Genomic DNA, 24,373 nt, shown 5'->3' with positions numbered 1-24,373 from the left:
CGCCTGCTGTCGCTGTGGTTAGTAAGAAATGATTGTCTGATAAACTGAAGCATTTATTGACATTTCAGAAGGAATAACTCAAAAATACAATAATAAAGAAATGGAACAGCTGACTTAATATCTAATCCCTTGGCGATTATATTGGCATTTATATATATATACATATACCCTGTAAATTCACAAATTATTGTGATGTTTTTATTATTGCGAATATTGCAACGTGTTATGAGTCGCAATAATTTGAACTTGCATTTTGAAATCAAATCCACTGTATATGTATCAAGTCATTCATGCAGAAAATGTAGGTGAAGATTACCTAATTATGGTACTGATATTGTTGGTTACCCATGATGTGTAGACTGACAAATTATCATGCCACTATAAGTTATAGTTGCTGAGATATGGACCTCCACCATAAATTTATGCAAAGTCACTCATGCGGAAAAATGTAGGTCAAGATGACCTAATTCTGGTACAGGCGTTTGTGGTTACCCATGATGTATCCACTGACAAATTATCATGCCACTATAAGTTATAGTTGCTGAGATATGGACCTCCACCATAAATTTATGCAAAGTCACTCATGCGGAAAAATGTAGGTCAAGATGACCTAATTCTGGTACAGGCGTTTGTGGTTACCCATGATGTATCCACTTACTAACTATCATGCCACTATAAGTTATAGTTGCTGAAATATGAACCTCCATTATCAATTTAACCAAAGTCATTCATGCAGAAAAATGTAGGTCAAAATGACCTAATTCTGGTACTGATGTTGTTGGTTACTTATAACCTGTACAATGACAAATCATCATGCCATTATAAGTTATAGATGCTGAGATATGGACCTCCACCAAAAATTTAACCAAAGTCACTCATGCAGAAAAATGTAGGTCAAGATGACCTAATTCTGGTACTGACGTTTGTGGTTACCCATGATGTATCCACTGACTAATTATCATATCCCTATAACTTATAGTTGCTGGAATATAGGTCTTCACCATAAATTATCATGAAAAAACTAAGTCCAACTTAAGGAAAAAATACGGAAAAATTTGAATTTTTTTTTTCAAAATCATACTTGGGATATAAATTTTTATCCATACTGAATATTGTGTCCAAATTTCAAGAAGACTGAATAAAATTTGAGAAAGTTATTGCAGTTTATAAAACTTTGACATTTGGGTTAACCAAAAGTTGGACGCCGACGACGACGACGACGACGACGGAATCTATGGTCGCTATGTCTCGCTTCGCGACATTCGTCGCAGGCGAGACAATAATATATGCAATGCTCAATAACTAAATGGAAATGGTAGGTAGCACTGAAAATTTTGACAAATTATTTTTATTATGTCACACTGAATGGTATAGAGAATAATTGTAGAGTGTGGTATATGGGAAAGGTGAACACCCTCTGGATACAATTTTGGTGAGCCCTGTTGAATATTGAGGAAGTGACTATACCCCCACCTCTTGTGTCAATGAACCAATATATGAGCTATTTATCCTAATGCAAACCTTGTGTGACAACATGGGCCTGAAATAATTTCTTGGCAGCATTTGTGACCCAATAAATTTTAACCTTGGTATTAAACATAATTGAAAACAAGACAGTCAATTTCATAAACTTTTGTAGATGGCGAAGGGACATGGAACCAATACTATTACCCCCAATGTATCATTATGACATGTGGGATGTTGTGTTATGACACCAGAGTTCAATTATTTGAATGGTGGGACCCTTTTCCAGGTGATTCCTTGTTGACCAAACCATCTGATATGGATGTTGTATTGTTTTAAGTCCGATTCGCATAATCTAAATTGATGAATGTGTGGGTTTTTTTTTTTTTTTTTTTTTTTTTTTTTTTTTGCATAATACTCATAAAGATGATGCAATAACACATACAATGACAGAATTAAGTGCCTGCAAACTTAGAATAAATTTAAAAACAGTAAAAGGTGTTGACAAGTGAGACTGTGTCTGACTAAAATTGAATGAAAGTCTGAAATGCATGGACTTCCCTTTTTCTTTAATATTTATATAATCTTCAGACAAGCCTGATGAATTCAATGTGTAGCACCCCCAATTCTAAGAGTATTACCCTTAAATGTTTTAGTGTCAAACCCAAGAAATAAAATAAATTTCTGTAGCATTAAAGTAATGGAATGATAAGAAGGCTTCACGCCAAATAATCAAAAACTGAACATGGAAAGTAGGGTCTAATTGACAAATACCTGTGAAGTATTTTAAATAATGAAGATTTTTCTTGATTTGACAAAATGTGGAAGATATATATACATGTATAATTATGCTTTTGCATTTTTATTATTATATTTATTTGACTATTTATTTTAATTAGATCTATTTAATCTATTTATTAATTATTTATTTATTTATATCTAATTAGCCATTTGTCTATTATTATATTATAAACATAACGTTTTTTTTTTTTTTTTTTTTTTTTTTTTTTAAATTATGGGTTAAAGCTGCATTGTGAAATCTTCAGCTACATGCCACACTTTCTGATAAAACTTTACTGTTTAACAAAATTAAATTACTAATGCCACAGCATTGAACGATACTGCATTTGAAAATGCCAATAATCAGCCAAACAAATTTTCACTCTTTACAAAATGCTCTGGGGTGAATATGTTTTGGCATAATTATATGTTGTTACTCGTACGAAAATTAATTCCGCCATTTCACTTGTATCTTGTATATTATTTTTTGTATATATTGTACATATATTGTTGAACCTCATGTAGCATTTATACGGTTTGAGTGAATAACTTGAACTTGAACTTCCAATTTTTAACTAGAACAAGAAATGTTAAATTAGTAGTTGGGCCTTCAATTTTAACCTGAATTAATTGAGATTTATATTTCCTGACAAGTTTGTAAGTGTTTAGGTACATGTAGTTTCTAACACACTAGGGAATCCTTAAAACTTATTTATTCATTTATCTATTTTATGTTAAATGCCTACAAATTTTAAACTGATTTCATTGGAATTTTTTATTTCCTGAATTTATTTTTGTTCCTGTCCTGGTTAAATGTATTATAATATGTTATTATTTTTGTCTATCTGCAGTTGTTATTTACTATTCAGAAAAAATATTTAAATTACGTATTGTGACATATCTGAACAATGACAAAATAGAGAGGTTTTGTAAACAATGCGATAAGATCCCTTTATCCCATTACAGTGTGTACGTCAATCCCGTGCATCTAATCCTCCATATTTGTGTCCATTTGTATGTGTATCAATTATCGGTAATCTAAAACCAGGGATTGAAAACTGGATTAATTGAAATTTTTATTTCCTGACAAGTTTGTTAGTGTTTAGGTACATGTAGTTTCTAATACACTAAGGAATCCTTGAAACTTATTCATTTGTTTATCTATTTTTATAATACAATGTGTGGCCTACGATTTTAAACTGTTTTAATTGCAATTTTTTTTTTTTTTTTTTTTTTTTTTATTTCCTGACAATTTTGTTAAAATGTTTAGGTAGTTTCTCAGACTCTACGGAATCCATGGAATTTATTTATTTATTCTAAATAAGTGGGTGGGCTTTCCATCTTAATCTGCGTTAACTGGAATTCCTATTTCCTGACAAGTTTGTTGAAATGTCATCGTTTCCCGCATTATTTATTTATTATTTTTTATATCATTAATTCAATAATTTTATTTTATTTATTTATTATTTTATTTATTTAGTTATTTATTTATTTTTGTAACCTATTGACTGACAATCCAATGGAGTTTATAGATGTAAATTTTTCCTAAAGTAAGACATCGTCGTTGAACACCCAAGGAGCATGCACTTACAAATGTTGGACACTGAATTTTTTGCTCAAGGAAATTATTCCATTTTCCTAGTAACTTTTAAGGATCGTAGAATAACATTTCATGCATTATATTATGCAAATTTGTCATCATAAAATACTTTACTTTTCACTATAAACATTTCAATTCCTATAGTTGCCAAATGAAATTGTATTAAACACAGACATCACAATATACACAAACTTTGCTAAACACAATCTTACCATATCTATGGTCTATGAACGTGATCTGTAGATGGTTCCCTTCTCAATCAGTCGTAACTTACCCTCAACTCTCACACATCTGTGACTCTTTCTTCAAAGATATTTCTCAACCAGTGTACAACATTGAGGCACAAACAATGATGGTGGTGATCAATGTGATGTAAATGCAAAATAAATAGATAAACATTGAATAAATAGCATATATCAAGACAAGCACAAGTGTTACGACAAGACTGTCAAGAGATCAGCTGATTGATGCACGAAATGATTTAATGAAATGACAAGTAAATATTTTAAAACAGTTAAATTAACAAAGTAATAAATGCCACTTTGGTTGAATTTGCAGAAATTGTCTTTCTTAAGGTACATTCACAGCCAAGTTCCTCGCTGCACTTAAAAATTAAAACAATTTTACCGACACATGAATCCATGATGGATGGAATATTTTGCAGTCCGAACCCGATGATATGTGACACTGATCTATGTCGTGGCGGATCCAAGAGGCACGTGATCACTGCAGGATGGCTATTGGTAATGTCCAATGTATGTGGGCACCATTTGTAAACGCTGGTTTTTATAACAACGAAAAGTTGGTCTCGATTTCACCAATGTATTAATACACTGAGGTCTTGTTCTCAAACAAGAGTTCATCTACTGCGGTGGTTGCTGGACGCATGGTTAATATCGTCGTTGGGGATGTTGATACTTTAGATATGCTATGATAAATTCGCACGTCGGGTGATATGGATGGGCCGTTAGTCCAGGATCTATTTGCCCTGATTATGTTCATATTACCGACGTTGGATGGTCAAAGGAATGCAAGATGAAGATGAATATTGTTGAGACTAAACTCGATGCTGAGTTTCAATGGCTGACGGAAGATGGAAAGGAAGAGCAAATGCACATGCGTAATGATGTGACTAAATGAAGTCAGTGCATTTGAGTGAGAGTTATCTTCCCTGAACCTTTTATCTCTATTTGTCTCCATAACGGGACTTAACTCATATTGAGTTAAGTCGGATTAATAAAATTAGAAGTATTTAAAGGGTAAAAGAAAGATAAGTAAGGCTAGGGTACAGCTAGAGCACCGGTGTGTATTTAGCCAAGGAATTGAACTGAAGTACAAGGTGTAGTAATCCTGAGTAAGGGTGAGGCACCGAGTGTTCATTTCAATAGGAACTTGGTTACGGAACCAGGTGTAAGGAGCCCAGTCATAGAACCCGGTTACAAAGAACCTCTAATTGTATCCCGCTGTTTAAATAAAAAAAAAAAACAAGAACAAGTATCCCCTGAAAATAACAAATCATCATTGTTGTATATAATATTGATTCCCCGTATTAATTATAGGCTCAGATAGAGCCAGAGGAAAAGTTTATATATATATATTTGGGTAATATTAAGACCCTGTATCTCCTGAAAACGGACCCTTAAATTAGGTTACACGTTACAATACACTGTACCTCCGAATCATCGATAACGGGGGCATAAAAAGTAATTAACATACCCTTATTTGAATTTCCGAATCTTATTCACACAGCTTTTAAAAATACTCAGTGATATTCAGAAAGACTACTAAACATGCTTACACTTTGTCTGGAGCATTTTACATTATATAACCCATGGGAATACTTGTATAATTATATAACTTAAAATGAGTAATCAAATTTCTCCGCGTTCGCAGATCAACCGTGAAATGTTCAAACGGATACAAAACTGGAGTCGAGGAGCAGATCATTTTTAGCTATTTCGTACAAGAATATGCTTTCATCACGTGAAGAAGACTATGTTCAAATGGCTTTTGACGTTTGAAATCAAAGTTCGGTCTAATTACTCCGAGATAATGAAATGCTACGTACATACAATGACGTTTCTTTTTAGACATGAGAATAAAGCTCCTATTTACCGTTAGATTCTAGCGGCAATCAATAGACACTGCAGTCAGTCACCTTCCGTAGACATGGAAGAGAAGCGCCAATCACGGAGCCACTCGCCCTTTGGCTGGTGTTCAGGTTGGAGATTATTCTTTCTCTCAGGTAAATTAATTTATAGCAAAAAAATACTGCATATTTTTTTTTGTTAAAAAAATAAACATGCCTGTATAAATTGACATTTTCTCAAACAGAGGCGTTTTTTTTAAAAAATTTGAATGCATAAACTTTAAATACTTTTTCAAGTGTTAGTTCTTTTAAATTTTAAGGAATATTCAGTGATGCAGAACATCAACCGTTCCCGATAATTTCCGGTATGTTGACACGGACAGGTACCGTGATCCGGAAGAACCGCCGACGTTCCAGCGGAAGGGGGACTTGTCGACGTGGATCCGCTCCCACCGTACTTCAGGCAGGCTGTGTCCCTCCCTCGTCTCCCCGGAGACACCTCTCAAACACGAGGACGTACCTGACGCCGCAGCCCTCGCCGTCAAAGAGCGTCGCATTCAGCTTCGAGAGCGAGAGAAAACTCTGCTACTCTCCTGATATTTTGTCTAGTCGCCGACAAGTAAGAGTTCAGTTATACTTAAATTTACTGGTGGCTATAAAGAAAAAATAAATTGCATTTTAATTATTTTATTTATTTTTAACCCCCCCCCCCCCCAAAATAGGATCAACTTCATTGCATGTATATTAAACAAAATGTCAAAGAGACATACAAATAATCAACATGGTTATATGAATATATCGTTTTTACCCGAGTAGAATTATCATAAAATTTTTAAAACACGTATTTTTTCTACACTGGTGTTAGTGACCGAAATGTCTGCTCATTCATTTTGAGATTGAAAAGTATCTTTTATATGTACAAAGACATTCATATGTACGAATGCATTTTTTTTTCAAAAAGCTTTGCCGTCTTTAGCAACAACCTTAAACTATATGTACCTATTAGGTCCAATTATCTTTGAGTATTGTGGTTCTTGGCTTTGTGCTTCCTCAACAATTTTTAAAGACAAAAGTCCTACTATATAAATGAAAGATACATTTCAGTGTTCGCATGCAGAAGAAAAAAAACTTTCTCTTAATTACGAGAATATTGAAAAACATGATATAGTGCTTTAAAAATGAGAGTGTCAGTTTTTCTTTTGTTCGTTTTGTTGATAATTTTAAGATTTTAAAAAAAATTAGATCGCCAAAAATAATCTAACTGCCTTGAACAGCATTTCAGCCCATGAAATAATTGAAAAATTTGAAATCTTCTGTTTTTTACCAACCACACAAAAAAGAGAAAGTGCATCGTCCGAAGACTGTAAAATATTCAATATTGTGCATACCGTCTTCCAAGTAAGACGGGAATAAAATTAATCAAGAGGGATAATTTTGCCATCTAGAACAAAAGCCTTGCAAGATGTTTCTCTCATTATATTAATCTTACAGATTGAATTGATCATCCCAATCTTTTCTATATTTTTTGCAAAACAACACGCGAATCTGAAAATTAATTTTATGGGATCCCGATTAAGCAGCATTCTGAGAAAAAAAAATCTTATTAAAATGCCAAGCAATAATACGTTGTACATTGTACGGTATATATCAAGGACATATTAATCAGAGCAAAGATCAGGGGCGTAGCAACGGGGGGGGGGGGGGGGGAAATAATACTTTACATATTGGGGTATACTTGTTTTCCCAACTTTACTTATACTACAGGAAATGTTAATAGAAAGCCTGGTTGCCCCCCCCCCACTTTAAGTGATGTACCGAAAATGTAGTATTAGAATTGGTACTGAAAGTAGCTGAAACTGAGAAAAAGTTTACCTATACCCCTTCCCCCCCCCCCCCCCCCCCCCCCCACACACACACACACGAAATCGGATTTTCGACTTTGGGAACTTTTTTTTTTTTCACTTGTCAACTTTTTTTTCAGGTGAGTAAAAAAAAAATTTCTCTGAATTTAACCCCCCCCACTTTCAAAAACGATTACGCGCCTGAAGATGATGACTACATTGAATTGCATTGATTTTGAAATGCTACGAACATATTGAGCGTATAGTGATAAAAAAATTATGTAGACACCGTTAAGTAGAATGTTTTATAAACCAGAAGTCTGTGATGAGACTGTAGCTCTACTGTCTGTACGTATAAGAAAAGAAAAGAAGCACAAGGATTGTGATAGGCAGCAATAGAATTATGTATATAAATGTAGTCTACTTGTGTGCCAAGTTACTAGTATATTGAAATCAGACCAAAACTATAGGAAGAGTAATATTTAAAAGGGGTGTCATAGAAATTACTATTTTTAGTCACAATGGCAATACCATGAAATTGAAATCAAAAAACCCATGTACTAAATCTTGTATCTTAATCACAGGTGCTTGAGGACAGGAACCCCCCCCCCCCTTTCGATATAGACCCTTGGGCTTTTTCGACTTTTTTCTCATAAATAATCTTTCATTGACATATTTGTGATAAGATCTATACCAACAAATCGAAAAATCGCCTAAAACAAACGTTCTATAAAATCTACCCTAAATTCTATGTATAAAAATCAAGTTCATTTATATATAGAGAGAGTGGGGTAGAAATTTTTATAAAATGTTTATTTATGCAAATTTTCTAAATTGATAAAATAGATTATATCACAAATGTGTCATCCATATATGATTTATAACACAAAAAAATCTACAGGATTCTTGGGGGGGGGGGGGATCCTGTCCTCAAGCACCTGTGATCTTAATGTAGTCTTCTTCTGAACCAACTTATATTTAATATTTAGATTAGACCAAAACTGTAGGAGGAGTAGAGTTTAAAGGGAATTTCACAGAAATTTTTTTTAATTACCATGGCAACAACATCCATCAAAAACGATGCACTTAGATATGTAGCTTACACTTCTTGTGTGCCAAGTTCTATTCAAAACAAATCAAAACAGTAGGAGGACTAGCGTTTTAAAGGAATTTCAAAGAAATCTATTTTTAGTAATCATGGCAACACCGTTCATCAAAATCAAAAATCCACGCGCTACTTCATGTATCTAAGTGTATTCGATTTGCGTGCCAAGTTATACTGAAATCAGACCAAATTCACTGAAAGAAAAACCTAGTATTTTAACTAGTGTGTTTCGTAAAGCGTTAGTCGTGATTAGTAAACTTTCAGTTTACTGGTTAAGATAGTGAGTTGTGGAGCGGGGGTCGTATTTTAAAGAATTGTTTTAGATACCTAGTGAAAGTTACTCATCAATTCTAAATTTACTAATCTTATCTAGTAAATATATACCAATATCTGGTAAATTAAACACCTATTAAGGTAGTGATTGTATGGACAGTGAATCTACTAGTTTTCTTCGTGACATTAACTAGTTATTTTTTTTTACAGTGAAGCTGTAGGAGGATAAATCAATATAACTTTAAAAATAATTTTGATAAGAAAACAAAATTTTACCGTATGTTAAATTGGAATATTATACAAACCTACAAGTTCTTGGTAACGTATGTCTTATAAATAACAAGTTATTCAAAATCAAAATTTTGACTTAAGTCTGTTCTCAGTTTATGGTCTCCAGGCCTGGTCTCTGACCAGTATAGATCTAAAAATGTCAGTTTATTGTCCCATGAATGCACCCAAGCTGTTCACTTTATTGTGTTGGTCCAACAGTTTCGTTCACCGATGACTAGATAGCTCAGTTGGTATATTGCACCTGACTGGAGATTCAGGGCATTAGTTCGAATCCCGGTCAGGTTCTTCTCTCCTCTTACATTAGCCATAAAACTAAACCGGAAGTTGATGCTTCTTGGATAACGTGTTTTTGAATAAAAAGGCGTCTTATGAGACAACAAAAAAGTATTTCAGAGCAAACTATATATCAAGATAATGTAGACTAATAGTTTAATATTAAACTACGAGTTTGAAGTGTTGATGTCTGAAATTGAGTTAGATATAATGTAGATAAAGAATGGTTAGATGCCATGTAAACGAAACAAATGCTCTGTTGATTAAGCGAAGAATAGGTATTATTTTAGAAACGGTATCGTTTATCTAATGAAATACCTGTATGTTTTTGAAATTAGAAAATCGATGATTAAACATCTGTAGTCCCTCGAAGGCCCGAGTTATAGTTTTAAATGGTTGTATACACCAGTAATGTCATGCATAGAATTTTACTTTTTATCTGAAAACATGATAGAATGAATCCATGTTCTGCTACTAACAGACATCCTAAGGGAAGTAAAGTTTTATGAAGTCGTTCGCTGACAAGGAGAGTGTTTCGATTATCAAATTATTATTCACAGGTCGAAATAGTTCTGTGTATTAAATATTATTTTTCATAACACCAGAAAAATTACACGGATCACTTGCAAAAGGAGAAATCTGGGGAAAAAATCCAATATTTTACGTTCCCCACTTTAAACTGACACAAGACAAAATTAGAACTATTTACGAAATTAAACAAGAAGTTTGTAGAGGCAAATGTCAATACCTTTTGAAAGTTTGTTAAAATTCCCTGATTCGTTCTATACTTAGCTTACAGAGTGAGTACGCATGAACCTCAGAGGGGATGTGGTGTTGAAGCAACTATAAGTCACATTGAAACCTGACATTTATAGAAATTCGATTAGCCAGAAAAGATTCCCATTCTTGTTGCTAGGAACTAAAAATGATACGAAAAAAATGGCGATGTTTAATTAACGTGGCCGTGAAAAGGAACGTTAAAGGCACCTATTAGCAGATGACGTCACGAAACGAGCTTGATTTCACACGTCAAATGCAGACAGAGGACTAGACAATGAAAGCTTTATATCCCCAAATAAGGAAGTGTTTGATATCGAGAAGAATCTCAAAAATACCAATTATATATTGAATACACTTAGATAGGAAAGCTCCACAACATCTGATTTAAGATGTAAGCAGATATGTCAATTTTGATTGTGCTCGTATACGATAGGTGTTTTAATGGTGCGTGTATTCCTTTAAAGATAAATTAGATTTGTGGCCAAAAAAAAACATGTTTGAATCCATACAGATGGGATATCTTTTGAAGTTGTTCTTAACGATTAATTAAATAAAACGAAGTCAATTCTCTTAATTTTGTCACTGATCATTTTGGATATTGTAAAGGATAACGAACGTTATACTAAAGAAAGAAATCATCTCATATTTGAATAAGTATTAAAGTAAAGTTTGAAATTGGAATATTTTTGTGTAACAATGCCATTTCGGCTACATTTGAAATATGGCCATAAGTTGTTTTTAAGTTTGATGGTCTGATATAAATAGATTATATATGTATTCTAAAGAGACAAAAATTGACAACAATGGAGAATTTAAGTCATACCCGAGCTTAGGAGATGAAACGCTTTTGGTCTCAAAAGACTTATTGTAGTTGTGTTACAATAAACGTAAATTACAGTTATTTCAGATAATATCTTCATTTTTTTGTATTGTAAATGAATGAAAAACTGGTCCTGAACTTTAACACATCTCGATGTTTTGTTTAAAAGAAATGTCATGGAATATCCTGTTTCCAGATGTCCATTTGTCTTCATGAAGGATAATAGTTGTACAAAACTGGATCATTCAGGATGTGTGTATCTTAATTATTTTGCATAATTGATTTCGTAATCATCTGAAACTAAATGTACTGTTAAGCAATGAGCTCACTTAATCATACACCTGCTTCCCATATGGTCAAAATGACAAAGTCAATGTTTGGCATTGGGAGACCCGAAATAAGCGTCAGATCAAAAAGTAAATAGGAGGTGCACAATGGCATTATGTGATAAAGAATCAGTGAAAGTATCATAAAATTTTATTCAGTGATATATAAGGAGTTGCAGATAAGAGATGGGTACTAATATTATAGAAAAATTGGCAGTGTCCAGTTTTGCTCTGAGAAACCCAAAATATATGTCCGATCAAAAAGTAAAATAGGAAGTTACAATGGCACTAAGTAACAAAGATTCTTGAGAGTCTCATTTTAAAATTTCAATCAGTGGTAAAAGAAGAATTGCGGATAAGAGATAAGAAGCGTAACATACAGACGTACAGACAGATAGACGGACGGACGGACATTCCGATCACTATATACCCTCCCACTTTTCAAGCGGGGGATATAATAAATGCAAAACTACTTATTAAACTTTAATATATGGATCACAACATGTCTCCAGTACGTGCATGAATCTCCCGCAAAGGGGAAAGCGAGAAAGACAAGCTAGGGCAAGTGATTAAAGCTATTGTCATAATGGTTTATGATACAAAACTGAGGGCAATTCTAGATCCAAAGACAGATGAAGGCGATTTCATTTTCCTAGCTAAGCTTATTACACTGAGTCTCATTCAATTCAGTTTGTCTAATGACAGTACGTGTCAAGACCACATTAGTCATATGTACAGCTTGTTTCGCATTTCTTTCACTACGACTATATCTGGATGCAGTGCCTGACCAAGGGAAGTTTGGAGAGTCACATTAATTTAGAGAAGAGCAGATAATCCGCGAAAAGGCTAAACATGCTTTAAATGTTTATTATACATAGTCACACATGTTACATGGAATTTAGAAAATCGGAAATATTGACAGCATAAAGACAATTTTTAGAATTAAAAAATAAGAATGGCACAATACATTGAATTCGTTAGCTCACGCTATTAGTGCAAGTTTTGTGAGGATTCCCACATAAAATCCCCCGGAAGTAACCCGTCAAGGCCTTCTTTTTACTTTATGAAGTTAAAATGAGATATTTTCGGATTTTTCCGGAACGTGAGCGCTATGATTGACATCCTCTGCTGAATTATCCACGATAGCAATTCAGCTGGAGATGGATTTCATTACTGTCATTTAATTTTCGCAATTTGACAGAATGTGGTCTAGGATTGTGATAAGGACTATTTTAAGCAGGATCTTTTGTCTGTATTGTTTTATAGGAAAATAGGTTTTCTCTTTGATGGAACAGAGCAGATATACATATTGTAGCAGTATTTTATACCCCCCGCTTGAAAAGTGGGTGGGTATATAGTAATCGGGATGTCCGTCCGTCTGTACGTTCGTCTGTTAAGCTTTGGGGTACCCATCTATTATCCGCAACTCCTCTCATACCACTGAATGAAATTTGATGAGACTTTCACAGAATCTTTATTACATATTGCCATTGTGCACCACCTATTTTACTTTTTGATCGGACACATATTTTAGGTTTCCCATAGCAAAACATGTACACTGCCATTATATTCATATGGTAGGCGGGGGTATCATTTAGTGAGCTCATTTAATTATCAATGAATTTTAATTATATTTTTCCTACGTGATTTGATGCCCCGAAATTGAGATCCAGTGCTTAAATCTATGATAATCCGTATGTGAATTGAAAGCTTTAAAAACATTTAATTTCTGAAAAGTAGTTATTTTACCATTCTGGAAAGGTAAATAAGACATTTGGGATTATATTTATACATAGTTATGAAAAAAATATTTTTGATTTTACAGACAGCATGGCGCTCATAGAAATGCGCTTTATTAATATTGGTTCTTTGTGATTAATAAGTATTTAAACAAAACTTATTAATGCATTGCGTTCATGTACAAGCAAAATATTGATGACGTCATCGAAACGAGCAAAGTTCTTCAGGAACCATGCATTAGGCCTATGTATATTTTTGTTTATATTTATACCATTTGAAACAGTTCATTTGCTTACGACATATTTACTATTCATGGACAGTTCTAGTTTGATCTAAACTCAATATAGGATCGATAGGATAACAGATATTGTAGATGATCCCTCAATCTTTTAGTATAAAAGGTCTGTTATGGCATTTGCATGTGTAATGTTCCATTACGCAATATCTATGGCCTGCTTTTCAGAAGTGTTAGAAAAAGCTTTTAAATGCATTATCTTTAGTTGTATGAATAATCACTATAATTTTGGTAACCTCTTTAATCTTAGTTGTACTTTGGAGAAAGACAGCCATATATCATTTTTTAAGAAAACGATGCGATGTTAGGACGTCAGATACAGTTGTAAAATGCATACCCTAGCCCTATAGGAATCACATTGTCCGTTTGTTTGGCTCTTTCGGTAAACACTTTTGAAGTTCGTACACAATTAAGTAATATAACGTTTCGTCTTATGAAATAGTGTCGTGATGAAAAAATTACAAGATTTTATAGGTTTAAATTCATTATAATTACTGTTTTGTTATTTAGTTATTATTGCTGCTTTTTGTGATAATTTTTATGAAACCCTTTCTGATCCTTTATTTATTTAGCAAAATATCTTACATTCCACGTGAACCATTTTGAATTAATCAAATTATCAGCTGGTGTTAAACAGAGTTAATCCCATAAAGTAATTTTCACACCTTGACCACGACAAGGATTTACGGGTGATTTTTATAACAACACTTTATGTGGCATGTTGATTTAATTGTCCATCTATAGAATGTCGCTCTTTTATCTATCTCTTTGTGTGACACTTAATTTCTTCTTTGTGTTTAATTCGTTTTACTCAATCTTGTTATTTGTTAGTCAGTTGGAGACGGACAGCCGTGCCGTCAAGACCAAACTAGTCCGAGAGAAATACAAAAATAAATCCAGAGAATATCTTAAGTTGTTTTGAGCATCTTTATTTCTGCTTATAAAGTAAAACGGTTTCCCCTTATCAAACGCATTGGAAGCATTGGGATAAGAAGTGCCATAGGCCGAGTTGGAAATACGTTACTGGTGGAGTACAGTGGTCATGTTCAACTTGGGGTACCCATCTATTATCCGCAACTCCTCTCATACCACTGAATGAAATTTGATGAGACTTTCACAGAATCTTTATTACATATTGCCATTGTGCACCACCTATTTTACTTTTTGATCGGACACATATTTTAGGTTTCCCATAGCAAAACATGTACACTGCCATTATATTCATATGGTAGGCGGGGGTATCATTTAGTGAGCTCATTTAATTATCAATGAATTTTAATTATATTTTTCCTACGTGATTTGATGCCCCGAAAGATTGAGATCCAGTGCTTAAATCTATGATAATCCGTATGTGAATTGAAAGCTTTAAAAACATTTAATTTCTGAAAAGTAGTTATTTTACCATTCTGGAAAGGTAAATAAGACATTTGGGATTATATTTATACATAGTTATGAAAAAAATATTTTTGATTTTACAGACAGCATGGCGCTCATAGAAATGCGCTTTATTAATATTGGTTCTTTGTGATTAATAAGTATTTAAACAAAACTTATTAATGCATTGCGTTCATGTACAAGCAAAATATTGATGACGTCATCGAAACGAGCAAAGTTCTTCAGGAACCATGCATTAGGCCTATGTATATTTTTGTTTATATTTATACCATTTGAAACAGTTCATTTGCTTACGACATATTTACTATTCATGGACAGTTCTAGTTTGATCTAAACTCAATATAGGATCGATAGGATAACAGATATTGTAGATGATCCCTCAATCTTTTAGTATAAAAGGTCTGTTATGGCATTTGCATGTGTAATGTTCCATTACGCAATATCTATGGCCTGCTTTTCAGAAGTGTTAGAAAAAGCTTTTAAATGCATTATCTTTAGTTGTATGAATAATCACTATAATTTTGGTAACCTCTTTAATCTTAGTTGTACTTTGGAGAAAGACAGCCATATATCATTTTTTAAGAAAACGATGCGATGTTAGGACGTCAGATACAGTTGTAAAATGCATACCCTAGCCCTATAGGAATCACATTGTCCGTTTGTTTGGCTCTTTCGGTAAACACTTTTGAAGTTCGTACACAATTAAGTAATATAACGTTTCGTCTTATGAAATAGTGTCGTGATGAAAAAATTACAAGATTTTATAGGTTTAAATTCATTATAATTACTGTTTTGTTATTTAGTTATTATTGCTGCTTTTTGTGATAATTTTTATGAAACCCTTTCTGATCCTTTATTTATTTAGCAAAATATCTTACATTCCACGTGAACCATTTTGAATTAATCAAATTATCAGCTGGTGTTAAACAGAGTTAATCCCATAAAGTAATTTTCACACCTTGACCACGACAAGGATTTACGGGTGATTTTTATAACAACACTTTATGTGGCATGTTGATTTAATTGTCCATCTATAGAATGTCGCTCTTTTATCTATCTCTTTGTGTGACACTTAATTTCTTCTTTGTGTTTAATTCGTTTTACTCAATCTTGTTATTTGTTAGTCAGTTGGAGACGGACAGCCGTGCCGTCAAGACCAAACTAGTCCGAGAGAAATACAAAAATAAATCCAGAGAATATCTTAAGTTGTTTTGAGCATCTTTATTTCTGCTTATAAAGTAAAACGGTTTCCCCTTATCAAACGCATTGGAAGCATTGGGATAAGAAGTGCCATAGGCCGAGTTGGAAATACGTTACTGGTGGAGTACAGTGGTCATGTTCAACTTGTGTTCAACATGGATCCCGGATCTCTCTAAATAATGCCAAGCGAGTGACTCTAGTTTCCCATATTGTAACACGGATATTTAGGATAATCATGTATTCTTTTAGACCACAATGGATACAGCGGAATTTTAAACCTTTTCCGTTTGAACAGAACCCATTTGAAACATGCATACGCTGCGGAAAATGTCACCCATTCCGCATGTGCAATTCCATAGGAAAGCAGTTCCACAAATGTGGAAAATTCGGACACTTTGGACGAGTATGCCGTTCCAAACGATCAACACTAAAATCAAACAAACCTGAAAAAGTACAACAGAGGAACAAAAAGCGTCTACAGGACTACCTTGACAGAAAGAACACCATGCGATTGCTGCCCTTTTCTTCGTTAAGTTCAACCGCATTTCAACAGTGTTTAGATCTTGAAGGTAACTTGAAAACTGAGCTAAAAGCGATCAAAACTAAATACAGTAAGCAGTGTGCTTTAACTATGATAACGACAGAAACTGTTCAAAAACAGAAAGATGTCATTACCGAGAACGACGAATTGTACAATCAATTACTTTCATTAATGACCAGTCGAAATGAGAGAGATGGAATGAGAGAGATGGAAGAAATTATTTCCAGTTACCAGAAAACCTGCCTAAATTATGAAGAAACCATTGCCACTCTGCAACAAGTGAGTCCAACAAACAAAGAGATACATCTCGCGTCGGAAAACCAAAAACTTAAAGAGGAAAACGAAAGCTTAAAAACTTCCAATGAAGGCCTCCGATCAAGTCTTCTACAGATTCGGCGGGAATTACTGCGTGAGGACCATCGCCATTCACCGGCTCAGCCAAGTGTACAGCAGATGCCCGTGAACCATGGACATTTTCGGACTTCCAAAAATTATTATCGTGGCAATCACAGACGATATTAAATAAAAACTGTAAAATTTGTTTTCAAGTTTGGGGACCAAACTTATCGTGGCTAAGGGGGTAATTGTCGTGTACTCATTATTTGAATTTCTAAATCAATAATTAGTGAACGACATTTGTCGTGATGAAAAAATTACAAGATTTTATAGGTTTAAATTCATTATAATTACTGTTTTGTTATTTAGTTATTATTGCTGCTTTTTGTGATAATTTTTATGAAACCCTTTCTGATCCTTTATTTATTTAGCAAAATATCTTACATTCCACGTGAACCATTTTGAATTAATCAAATTATCAGCTGGTGTTAAACAGAGTTAATCCCATAAAGTAATTTTCACACCTTGACCACGACAAGGATTTACGGATGATTTTTATAACAACACTTTATGTGGCATGTTGATTTAATTGTCCATCTATAGAATGTCACTCTTTTATCTATCTCTTTGTGTGACACTTAATTTCTTCTTTGTGTTTAATTCGTTTTACTCAATCTTGTTATTTGTTAGTCAGTTGGAGACGGACAGCCGTGCCGTCAAGACCAAACTGTAGTCCGAGAGAAATACAAAAATAAATCCAGAGAATATCTTAAGTTGTTTTGAGCATCTTTATTTCTGCTTATAAAGTAAAACGGTTTCCCCTTATCAAACGCATTGGAAGCATTGGGATAAGAAGTGCCATAGGCCGAGTTGGAAATACGTTACGTAATCAAACGGAATTAACGAATTCTTTACATAAACTGGAAATGGGAACGAGTACATTTAAAACGATTTGTAAAGTGGATTTAAATGAAATAGGTATTTTTATTCAATATATATTACAGATCAAAAAATTACAGTCAGCTAAAGTGGCGCAGTGGTTATCTAGAGCGTCTGCTAGACTACTAGAGTCGCAAAGTAAGGAGTCAATCCTTACGTCGCGGGTTCGAATCCCACTATGGGACGTGTGTTACAACGGACTTTGAAAAATTACGCACTTTTAAAAATTTTTCAAAGTGCTTTAAATTAGGGACCAAATTAACGCACTTTGAAAAAATAAAATTTCTTTTCAAAGTGCATTAATATCGACCATATTAACGCACATTGAAAAAAATGTGTATGGCTTGGTCAATATTTTTGCAAATCTTAGGTATGATAAATAATTGAACCTGTTTGATAACTAGGATGTGAAAGTGAGCGATTTTGATTTTTCCACACTTTGAAAATTCTTTCTCTCATAAATGTTTTTATGTACTTAATTTTTCCAGTTTACATGCATTTTATGTAAACTAAAATTCATTGAAAGTTTTGAATGTTAAACCAGTTATGCAAATACATACATATATTTGGGTGTAGCATAGGCATCAGTACCGGGAAGGGGGGGAGGGGCTTAGGCACACAAATGTTTCTCAAAGATATGCATAATATATGGATTGAAAATTGGGGCTTTCAATTGGCTACCGACGGCTATGTACAATACATGTATAAGAAAAAAAAAAAAAGAGTTGGGTTGCGAAACATTCTACTCGTCTTCTCTTTGTTCTCAATGAAGTTAAATGAGTACATGTGAATTAAAAGTTTTTTGAAAGATATAATTATTACGAATTGATTCTCTCAATTACTGGAATATAAGTATAGAATTTTTTGTTTTATACATGTTTTTTTCAAACTGCGTTAAATGTCCCCATGGTAAAAAGGTTGATGTACACTCTTAACGCACTTTGAAATTTTTTTTTTCAAAGTTTGTTGAGTGTGTCCCAAAATTAACGCACATTGAAAAAAAATTTCAAAGTACGTTGACTTTGAAAGTTTTTTTAAAGTGCGTGTTGTTTTCAAAGTGCGTTGCCACAGACGTGGAGACCGGTCCTTCGGATGAGACCGTATAAACCGAGGTCCCGTGTCGCAGTAGGTGCTGGCACGAAAAAGATCCCTCACTGCTCAATGGCCCTGAGTGCCGAGCATAGGACAAAATTTGTAGCTCTCCACCGGCAAGTAGTGGCGTCTCCATATGAGTAAAAAATGCTCAAGAGGAACGTTAAACAATATACAATCAATCTAAAGGACAAAAGACAGCATTTTTTCATCCTTTTCAAAACATTTTTTTTTCAATTTTCTAAGTCGGTCTACGCTCCATATTTTTAAAGTTTGCTCTAAAACTGCAGAAAATGTGTAATTGTTGGTTTATAAAGACTCATTTCTACCTTAAAAGTATAATTTTGTGACAAAACATTCGTATCGTTCTGAGAAATGCATGAAGTCCATCAACCAAAGGTTATATCACAAACATAAGGCTAGTCCAGTCTGACGTGGCAATGCATAGGTTTCTTTTTTTAGCTTTCTAGTGGCTTTCTTTTTTCTTTTTTTGTTTCTTTTTAGACGGTTTTTAAAATCAGAACGGACAGATTTCGGCATAGGTATTAGATTTGTACTAGAAGTAACCGTCAACAGTTTTCTTGACAGAATTCTCTTCTTAGAAGTTTCTTGACTTCGATTTCAAATGTTCCCTTTTTCTTTAATTTACGGCACATTTGACTATATAAAGCATCTTTAAAAAAAAAAAAAAAAGTACCACATGATGTATAAGTAATTTCTACATTTATTAACAAAGGAATATCAATAAACGATGCATAGTAACACAAAAATCAATTTAAATTGAATGTCTATTTCTTTTGTATATCCCCCACTTTTCTATCTTCGGCTACTCGCTGGAGGAGATTATAGATTTCTCATTACTCACAGTCGCCGGTACATGTTCCTTGCTTTTAGGTAGACCTAAAAGGTTCCAGTATATGGCTACCCATTTTTTCTGGAATCCCTCCTGCTGGGTGTCACTATCTTCATCTTTTTCTGGGCACTCATTCGCCCAGTGCCCTGGCTGGTCACATATGAAGCACCAATCTTCCTGGTTTTCAGGGCATTCTGTTGCCTGGTGATCATGTTCTTTTCCCATGTAACAGTTAGTTATTTCCCTACTTGGTTTCTTCCTTGGATCTTTTGCCTCGTCCTTCTGGTCAATTTCTTTTGATTTCATCTTGTTCTGAATGGTTTTCAATTTCACCTCCATTTTTGCCAAACTTTCTCTGATATGACGAAACTCATTAGCCACATCTTCTCTAAATTTCCTCATGATGCTGGTAACATTATCTAATTTGGTCGCTAAAATCCAAAAATCCTCTTTGTTGATGGTTACCATGTCTGCACAAATGGAATCAGGAGTTTCTTGTTCTTGTTGAAATTTTCCGTCTTTGTCTGTTCTCGCTTTCTGCAAAGTTCGCAACAACTGGGTATTTTTAACCTGAAGTTCCTTTTCTGTTTCCCGTTGTTGGTAAATAATGCGACATAATTCTATTATTCGTCTTATTCGCCTTAATCGCTGCTGATCTTCTAATAGTCGACTTGGAACACTATCGTTATCCATACTGTTTAGTGTTAGAGTTGTTAGTCCAGAGCTTTGATGGATGACCGCAGTATTTATACCAACTATTCTACAAAATGACGTCATAAAGTTTGCTTAGGTAGGAGATTTGAATTGATGCCAAAAAAATGACGTCATAATGCAACCTTCCCTAAGATGCTGTCGCGAAGTTTATCAGTAAACATCTAATATCTGTTAGGCCTAAGTTTGGAAATTCCTTACCCAAAGAATTTATTTATTTTTTTTTTAATTTTTATATAATTTTTATACTAGTGAACAGTTATTTTTAAAACTTTTCAATGTATTTACACGATATTTATTGTGCATTGTTTCACAGCAAATATTCCCGCTAGCTTTTTTCGCGCCGGCGGTAAGCTCGAGAGCCTGTTCCAAAAAAACCTGTATGATATTTGAAGGCAGCAAGCTCGCGGTTGAGTTCTGATGATGTCACGGTTTTTCCAAATACGCAATCGATTGCACGGTCAGCTATATTACACTTTAGAGTGTCAACTGCAGTAACAGGGGAAACGTGCACTAAAATTGAACTTGCCACACAACGGTGAACCACATGATTCTTCACATAATGTGAATAAAGAGGTTAAGATGACAAACAGTGAAAATCAAACAGTAGAAACAATACAAACATTATAAAGATCTGCAACACTTTCTGATATACATTTGTAACAGTGATAATTTTTATATATGAATTCTAAATAAAACTACTTGTTTATACATGTATATATAAGGCCATTCAACGTTTTTTCTTTGTTTAGCATCCACCCTAAATTGGAAGTCTAATCTTTCTATCCGGTAAAAACACACAATCCAAAAAAGAAAAATCAAACATTTTATGCACAATTGTATATTTTCTAATCATCATCATCATTTGAAAGTATGATACCATTGTAAGTAAGTTTAACTACTTACTTATTGAAAAAACAAAACAAAATATTTTTTGCACTTCACTAAAAAAGAAAGACTCCGATTCCAAAAGAATTAATTGTTTTTCAAAGATTTGTGTTTATCAATTTTAATTTGTGTTTGTTTTTAATTTCATGACCTCAAAACCGGTAAACATAGCAAAACTTTGAATGGCCTAAGGCTTATTCTAGACAACAGTATTTTGCATAAACTTCTTGTATTACGCACAGTATGCTTATTTTTGTAGTCTAGCAACATTAACAGTCCTTGTGATAAACCACAGTACTATGGAAGCTTTGTCCTTTGGACTGACCCCGCGGAAGGAAACTCACTGTCTGTGTATGTTGGACTTGTGGAAGCATGTGATGAGGCCGGAAGTCCTTGCGACTTTGTACATAGAGCTTTTATCATTTTTGGACGAACTGGTGAGACTTGTTAGTAACATACGTCTAGTATATGAATCAACTTATGTATACAAGGTCCGTCACTTTTAACCAAAGTTTGAATCTTAAATCCTAAGAGCCAATCCAGAGAAACATTCCTGACAGATATGGAAATCAATGTTTCCTTTCGAATGTAGTAGGTCTACCGTCTAGGGCGTTTGTCTTGAAGGTCCATTGACTATCTGATAAGAAAGATCGCTGGGATATTATTCAACACTAAACTTAACGTGTAAAAGATTTCTGTTAAACGTTTTGTTGAAACTATTTTTTTTTCTGAAAAATCATTGGCTTTAGAGCATAGAGCAGATTTTGATTTGAAAAATTAGAAAGTTGATAAACCTTAAAATGATGTTATCAAATTTACAATAAAAATGAATAAAGCAAAAATACTTCAAACCAAATTCCTTCTAAAAATACAGAATTTATTGCATTACAAATAAATTGAATTTTAATAGATATAAATCTTGTTTTAGTTAAAACACATGTATTTTGGTTTAATTTCAGTTCCTGCCACTGTTTTTCTCGGACTACTTTTAGCCTTGCCTGTTACTATGATTATTATAGGTAAGATTTTATTTCTCCAAGTGAATTTTGAAAGCATTTGGCATTTTCAGATAAAAATTTTAACAGATGAATTAATTTATATCTAAGATTTTTCACAAGTATGTTCGAGGGATTGTAAATGATGAACACCTATATCTACAAACATAGGGTTTTTTTTCTTTAAAAAAAAATTATTAAATCAAACTCTTTCCTACATGTAAATATAAACTGACTGCATAGGCTACTGCTTTGCTTATTGACACCTGTAGGGAAACGGACGGTTTAATCTGACACTGAACAAGATTACAAGATTCTTTCTAAACTTTTCGATTTGGATGTACAATACTTATTTAATCTTACATGTAAGCTTATGAGAAAGGTCATACTTAGTTAATTTAAGTATAGTGTGCCTATAGTAAAGCGTTATTAGCATAGACCTAATAGGTCTATGTGATTAGTAATCATTCTGTTTACCGACTATGATATTGAGTAGTAGGTGTCACATGGAGCGGTGGTCGTCGGGATACCTACCAACCTGGTGAAATTTACTTATAAATTATAGATTTACTAATTTTATCTCATAACTCTTTTCAATAACTAGTAAAGCTACTTTGAAGGCAGTGATTTTATGGACAGTAAATTTACTAGTCTTCTTAGTGACTTTTACTAGTTATTTTTTTTTTTACAGTTTTTGAATATTGCTTATACTCGAGTGTGTTAAGATTTACTAAATCACAAGGTTAGGGTAGTAGTTATATCACATGAATTACCACCTAGCTCAAAGTTTACAATGACCAGAAGTCAAGTGTAAAGATTTTATAGTCAGAGATAATATTCGGATGTTCCAGAAATTTATACTAGAAACAATTTAAGGCTTGATTATGCATTGTTTAACGACTTGACGTAAGGATCTACAAGTACTTCTCACTCCGCGAGAGCAAGTGCTCTTACTACAACTTTTCCTTTTCATACCTGTCTGTTCGTTATTTTCACGTTTATATTTCATATTTTCAGGAGTGAAGTATTTAGAGGAATGTCCACGAGAACCCAAAATTCCCATATATTTATTAGTGGGCGGATGTTTTGGAGGATTAAAACTCTTAATGCTTCTGTGCAAGCAGGCCCGGAAGTTACGCGATGATGACGACGACACAATACGCGATGATTCTGAACTGATGACCTTGACTAAGGTGACACACGCGTGTCTAACCTTATTTCTGTGTATTTGGTTTGTTTTTGGAAACTTCTGGTTGTTTAGACTCGGAATCCCAAAATTTACAGCGCCTTTGCACGAACCAAAGAACTGGTGCGACAGGATGGTGTTCAATTTTACGCTTTGGCAGATTGTCATTTGTCATATTTTACTTGGTGTGATGTTTATTTTTTGCGTCACCTTCTGTCTTTGTTTCACGTTTGTTAGATATAAAAAAGATATTGAAAAGGGATGATATAAAGTAAGAAAATCGTATAAAGTTTAAGTGAATGTCGCATTCCCATATCATTAAGTGAATTATCTCAGGAGTCAATATTTACCATTCGAAAAAGGAAATTTCGACGGAAAAGTTCTGGTCCAAAACAAATAAGTATTGTTCCTGTAATGCCAGAAAAAGTGTTTGAAAATTTTTCCGTTTTCAGAAAATGGTGAAAGAATATAAATAAAAAGTTAATATTTAGACATTTGTTAACATATTACGAGTTTTGTCATCTGAAATTGCTGATCTTCCTCATCATTGAATTAAATGG

At 33.7% G+C, this 24,373-nt stretch overlaps 1 protein-coding gene across 1 annotated transcript; it reads left to right on the top strand.

Moving 5' to 3' along the window:
* Positions 1-6,269: 6,269 nt before the first annotated feature.
* On the top strand, positions 6,270-24,307 carry LOC134233733 (uncharacterized). The gene is made up of 4 exons (XM_062715729.1): positions 6,270-6,552; positions 21,892-22,069; positions 22,592-22,651; positions 23,645-24,307. Exons 1-4 carry the CDS (start codon positions 6,301-6,303, stop codon positions 24,076-24,078), a joined length of 924 nt encoding a protein of 307 aa, XP_062571713.1. The 5' UTR covers positions 6,270-6,300; the 3' UTR covers positions 24,079-24,307.
* Positions 24,308-24,373: the final 66 nt, after the last annotated feature.

This window comes from Saccostrea cucullata, unplaced genomic scaffold (genome assembly GCF_032062105.1).
Source record: "Saccostrea cucullata isolate Sc308-1 unplaced genomic scaffold, CSIRO_AGI_Scuc_v1 ctg145, whole genome shotgun sequence".
Taxonomy (NCBI): domain Eukaryota; kingdom Metazoa; phylum Mollusca; class Bivalvia; order Ostreida; family Ostreidae; genus Saccostrea; species Saccostrea cuccullata.
This window is presented reverse-complemented; position numbering and strand designations above follow the sequence as displayed.

Bases quoted from the DNA above. Each gene is read 5' to 3' on its own strand.
- LOC134233733 (XM_062715729.1), top strand. From the start codon at position 6,301: ATGTTGACACGGACAGGTACCGTGATCCGGAAGAACCGCCGACGTTCC. The intron at 6,553-21,891 runs GTAAGAGTTCAG...TTATTTTTGTAG, and splicing joins TTTTGTCTAGTCGCCGACAA to TCTAGCAACATTAACAGTCC. The intron at 22,070-22,591 runs GTGAGACTTGTT...GTTTAATTTCAG, and splicing joins TATCATTTTTGGACGAACTG to TTCCTGCCACTGTTTTTCTC.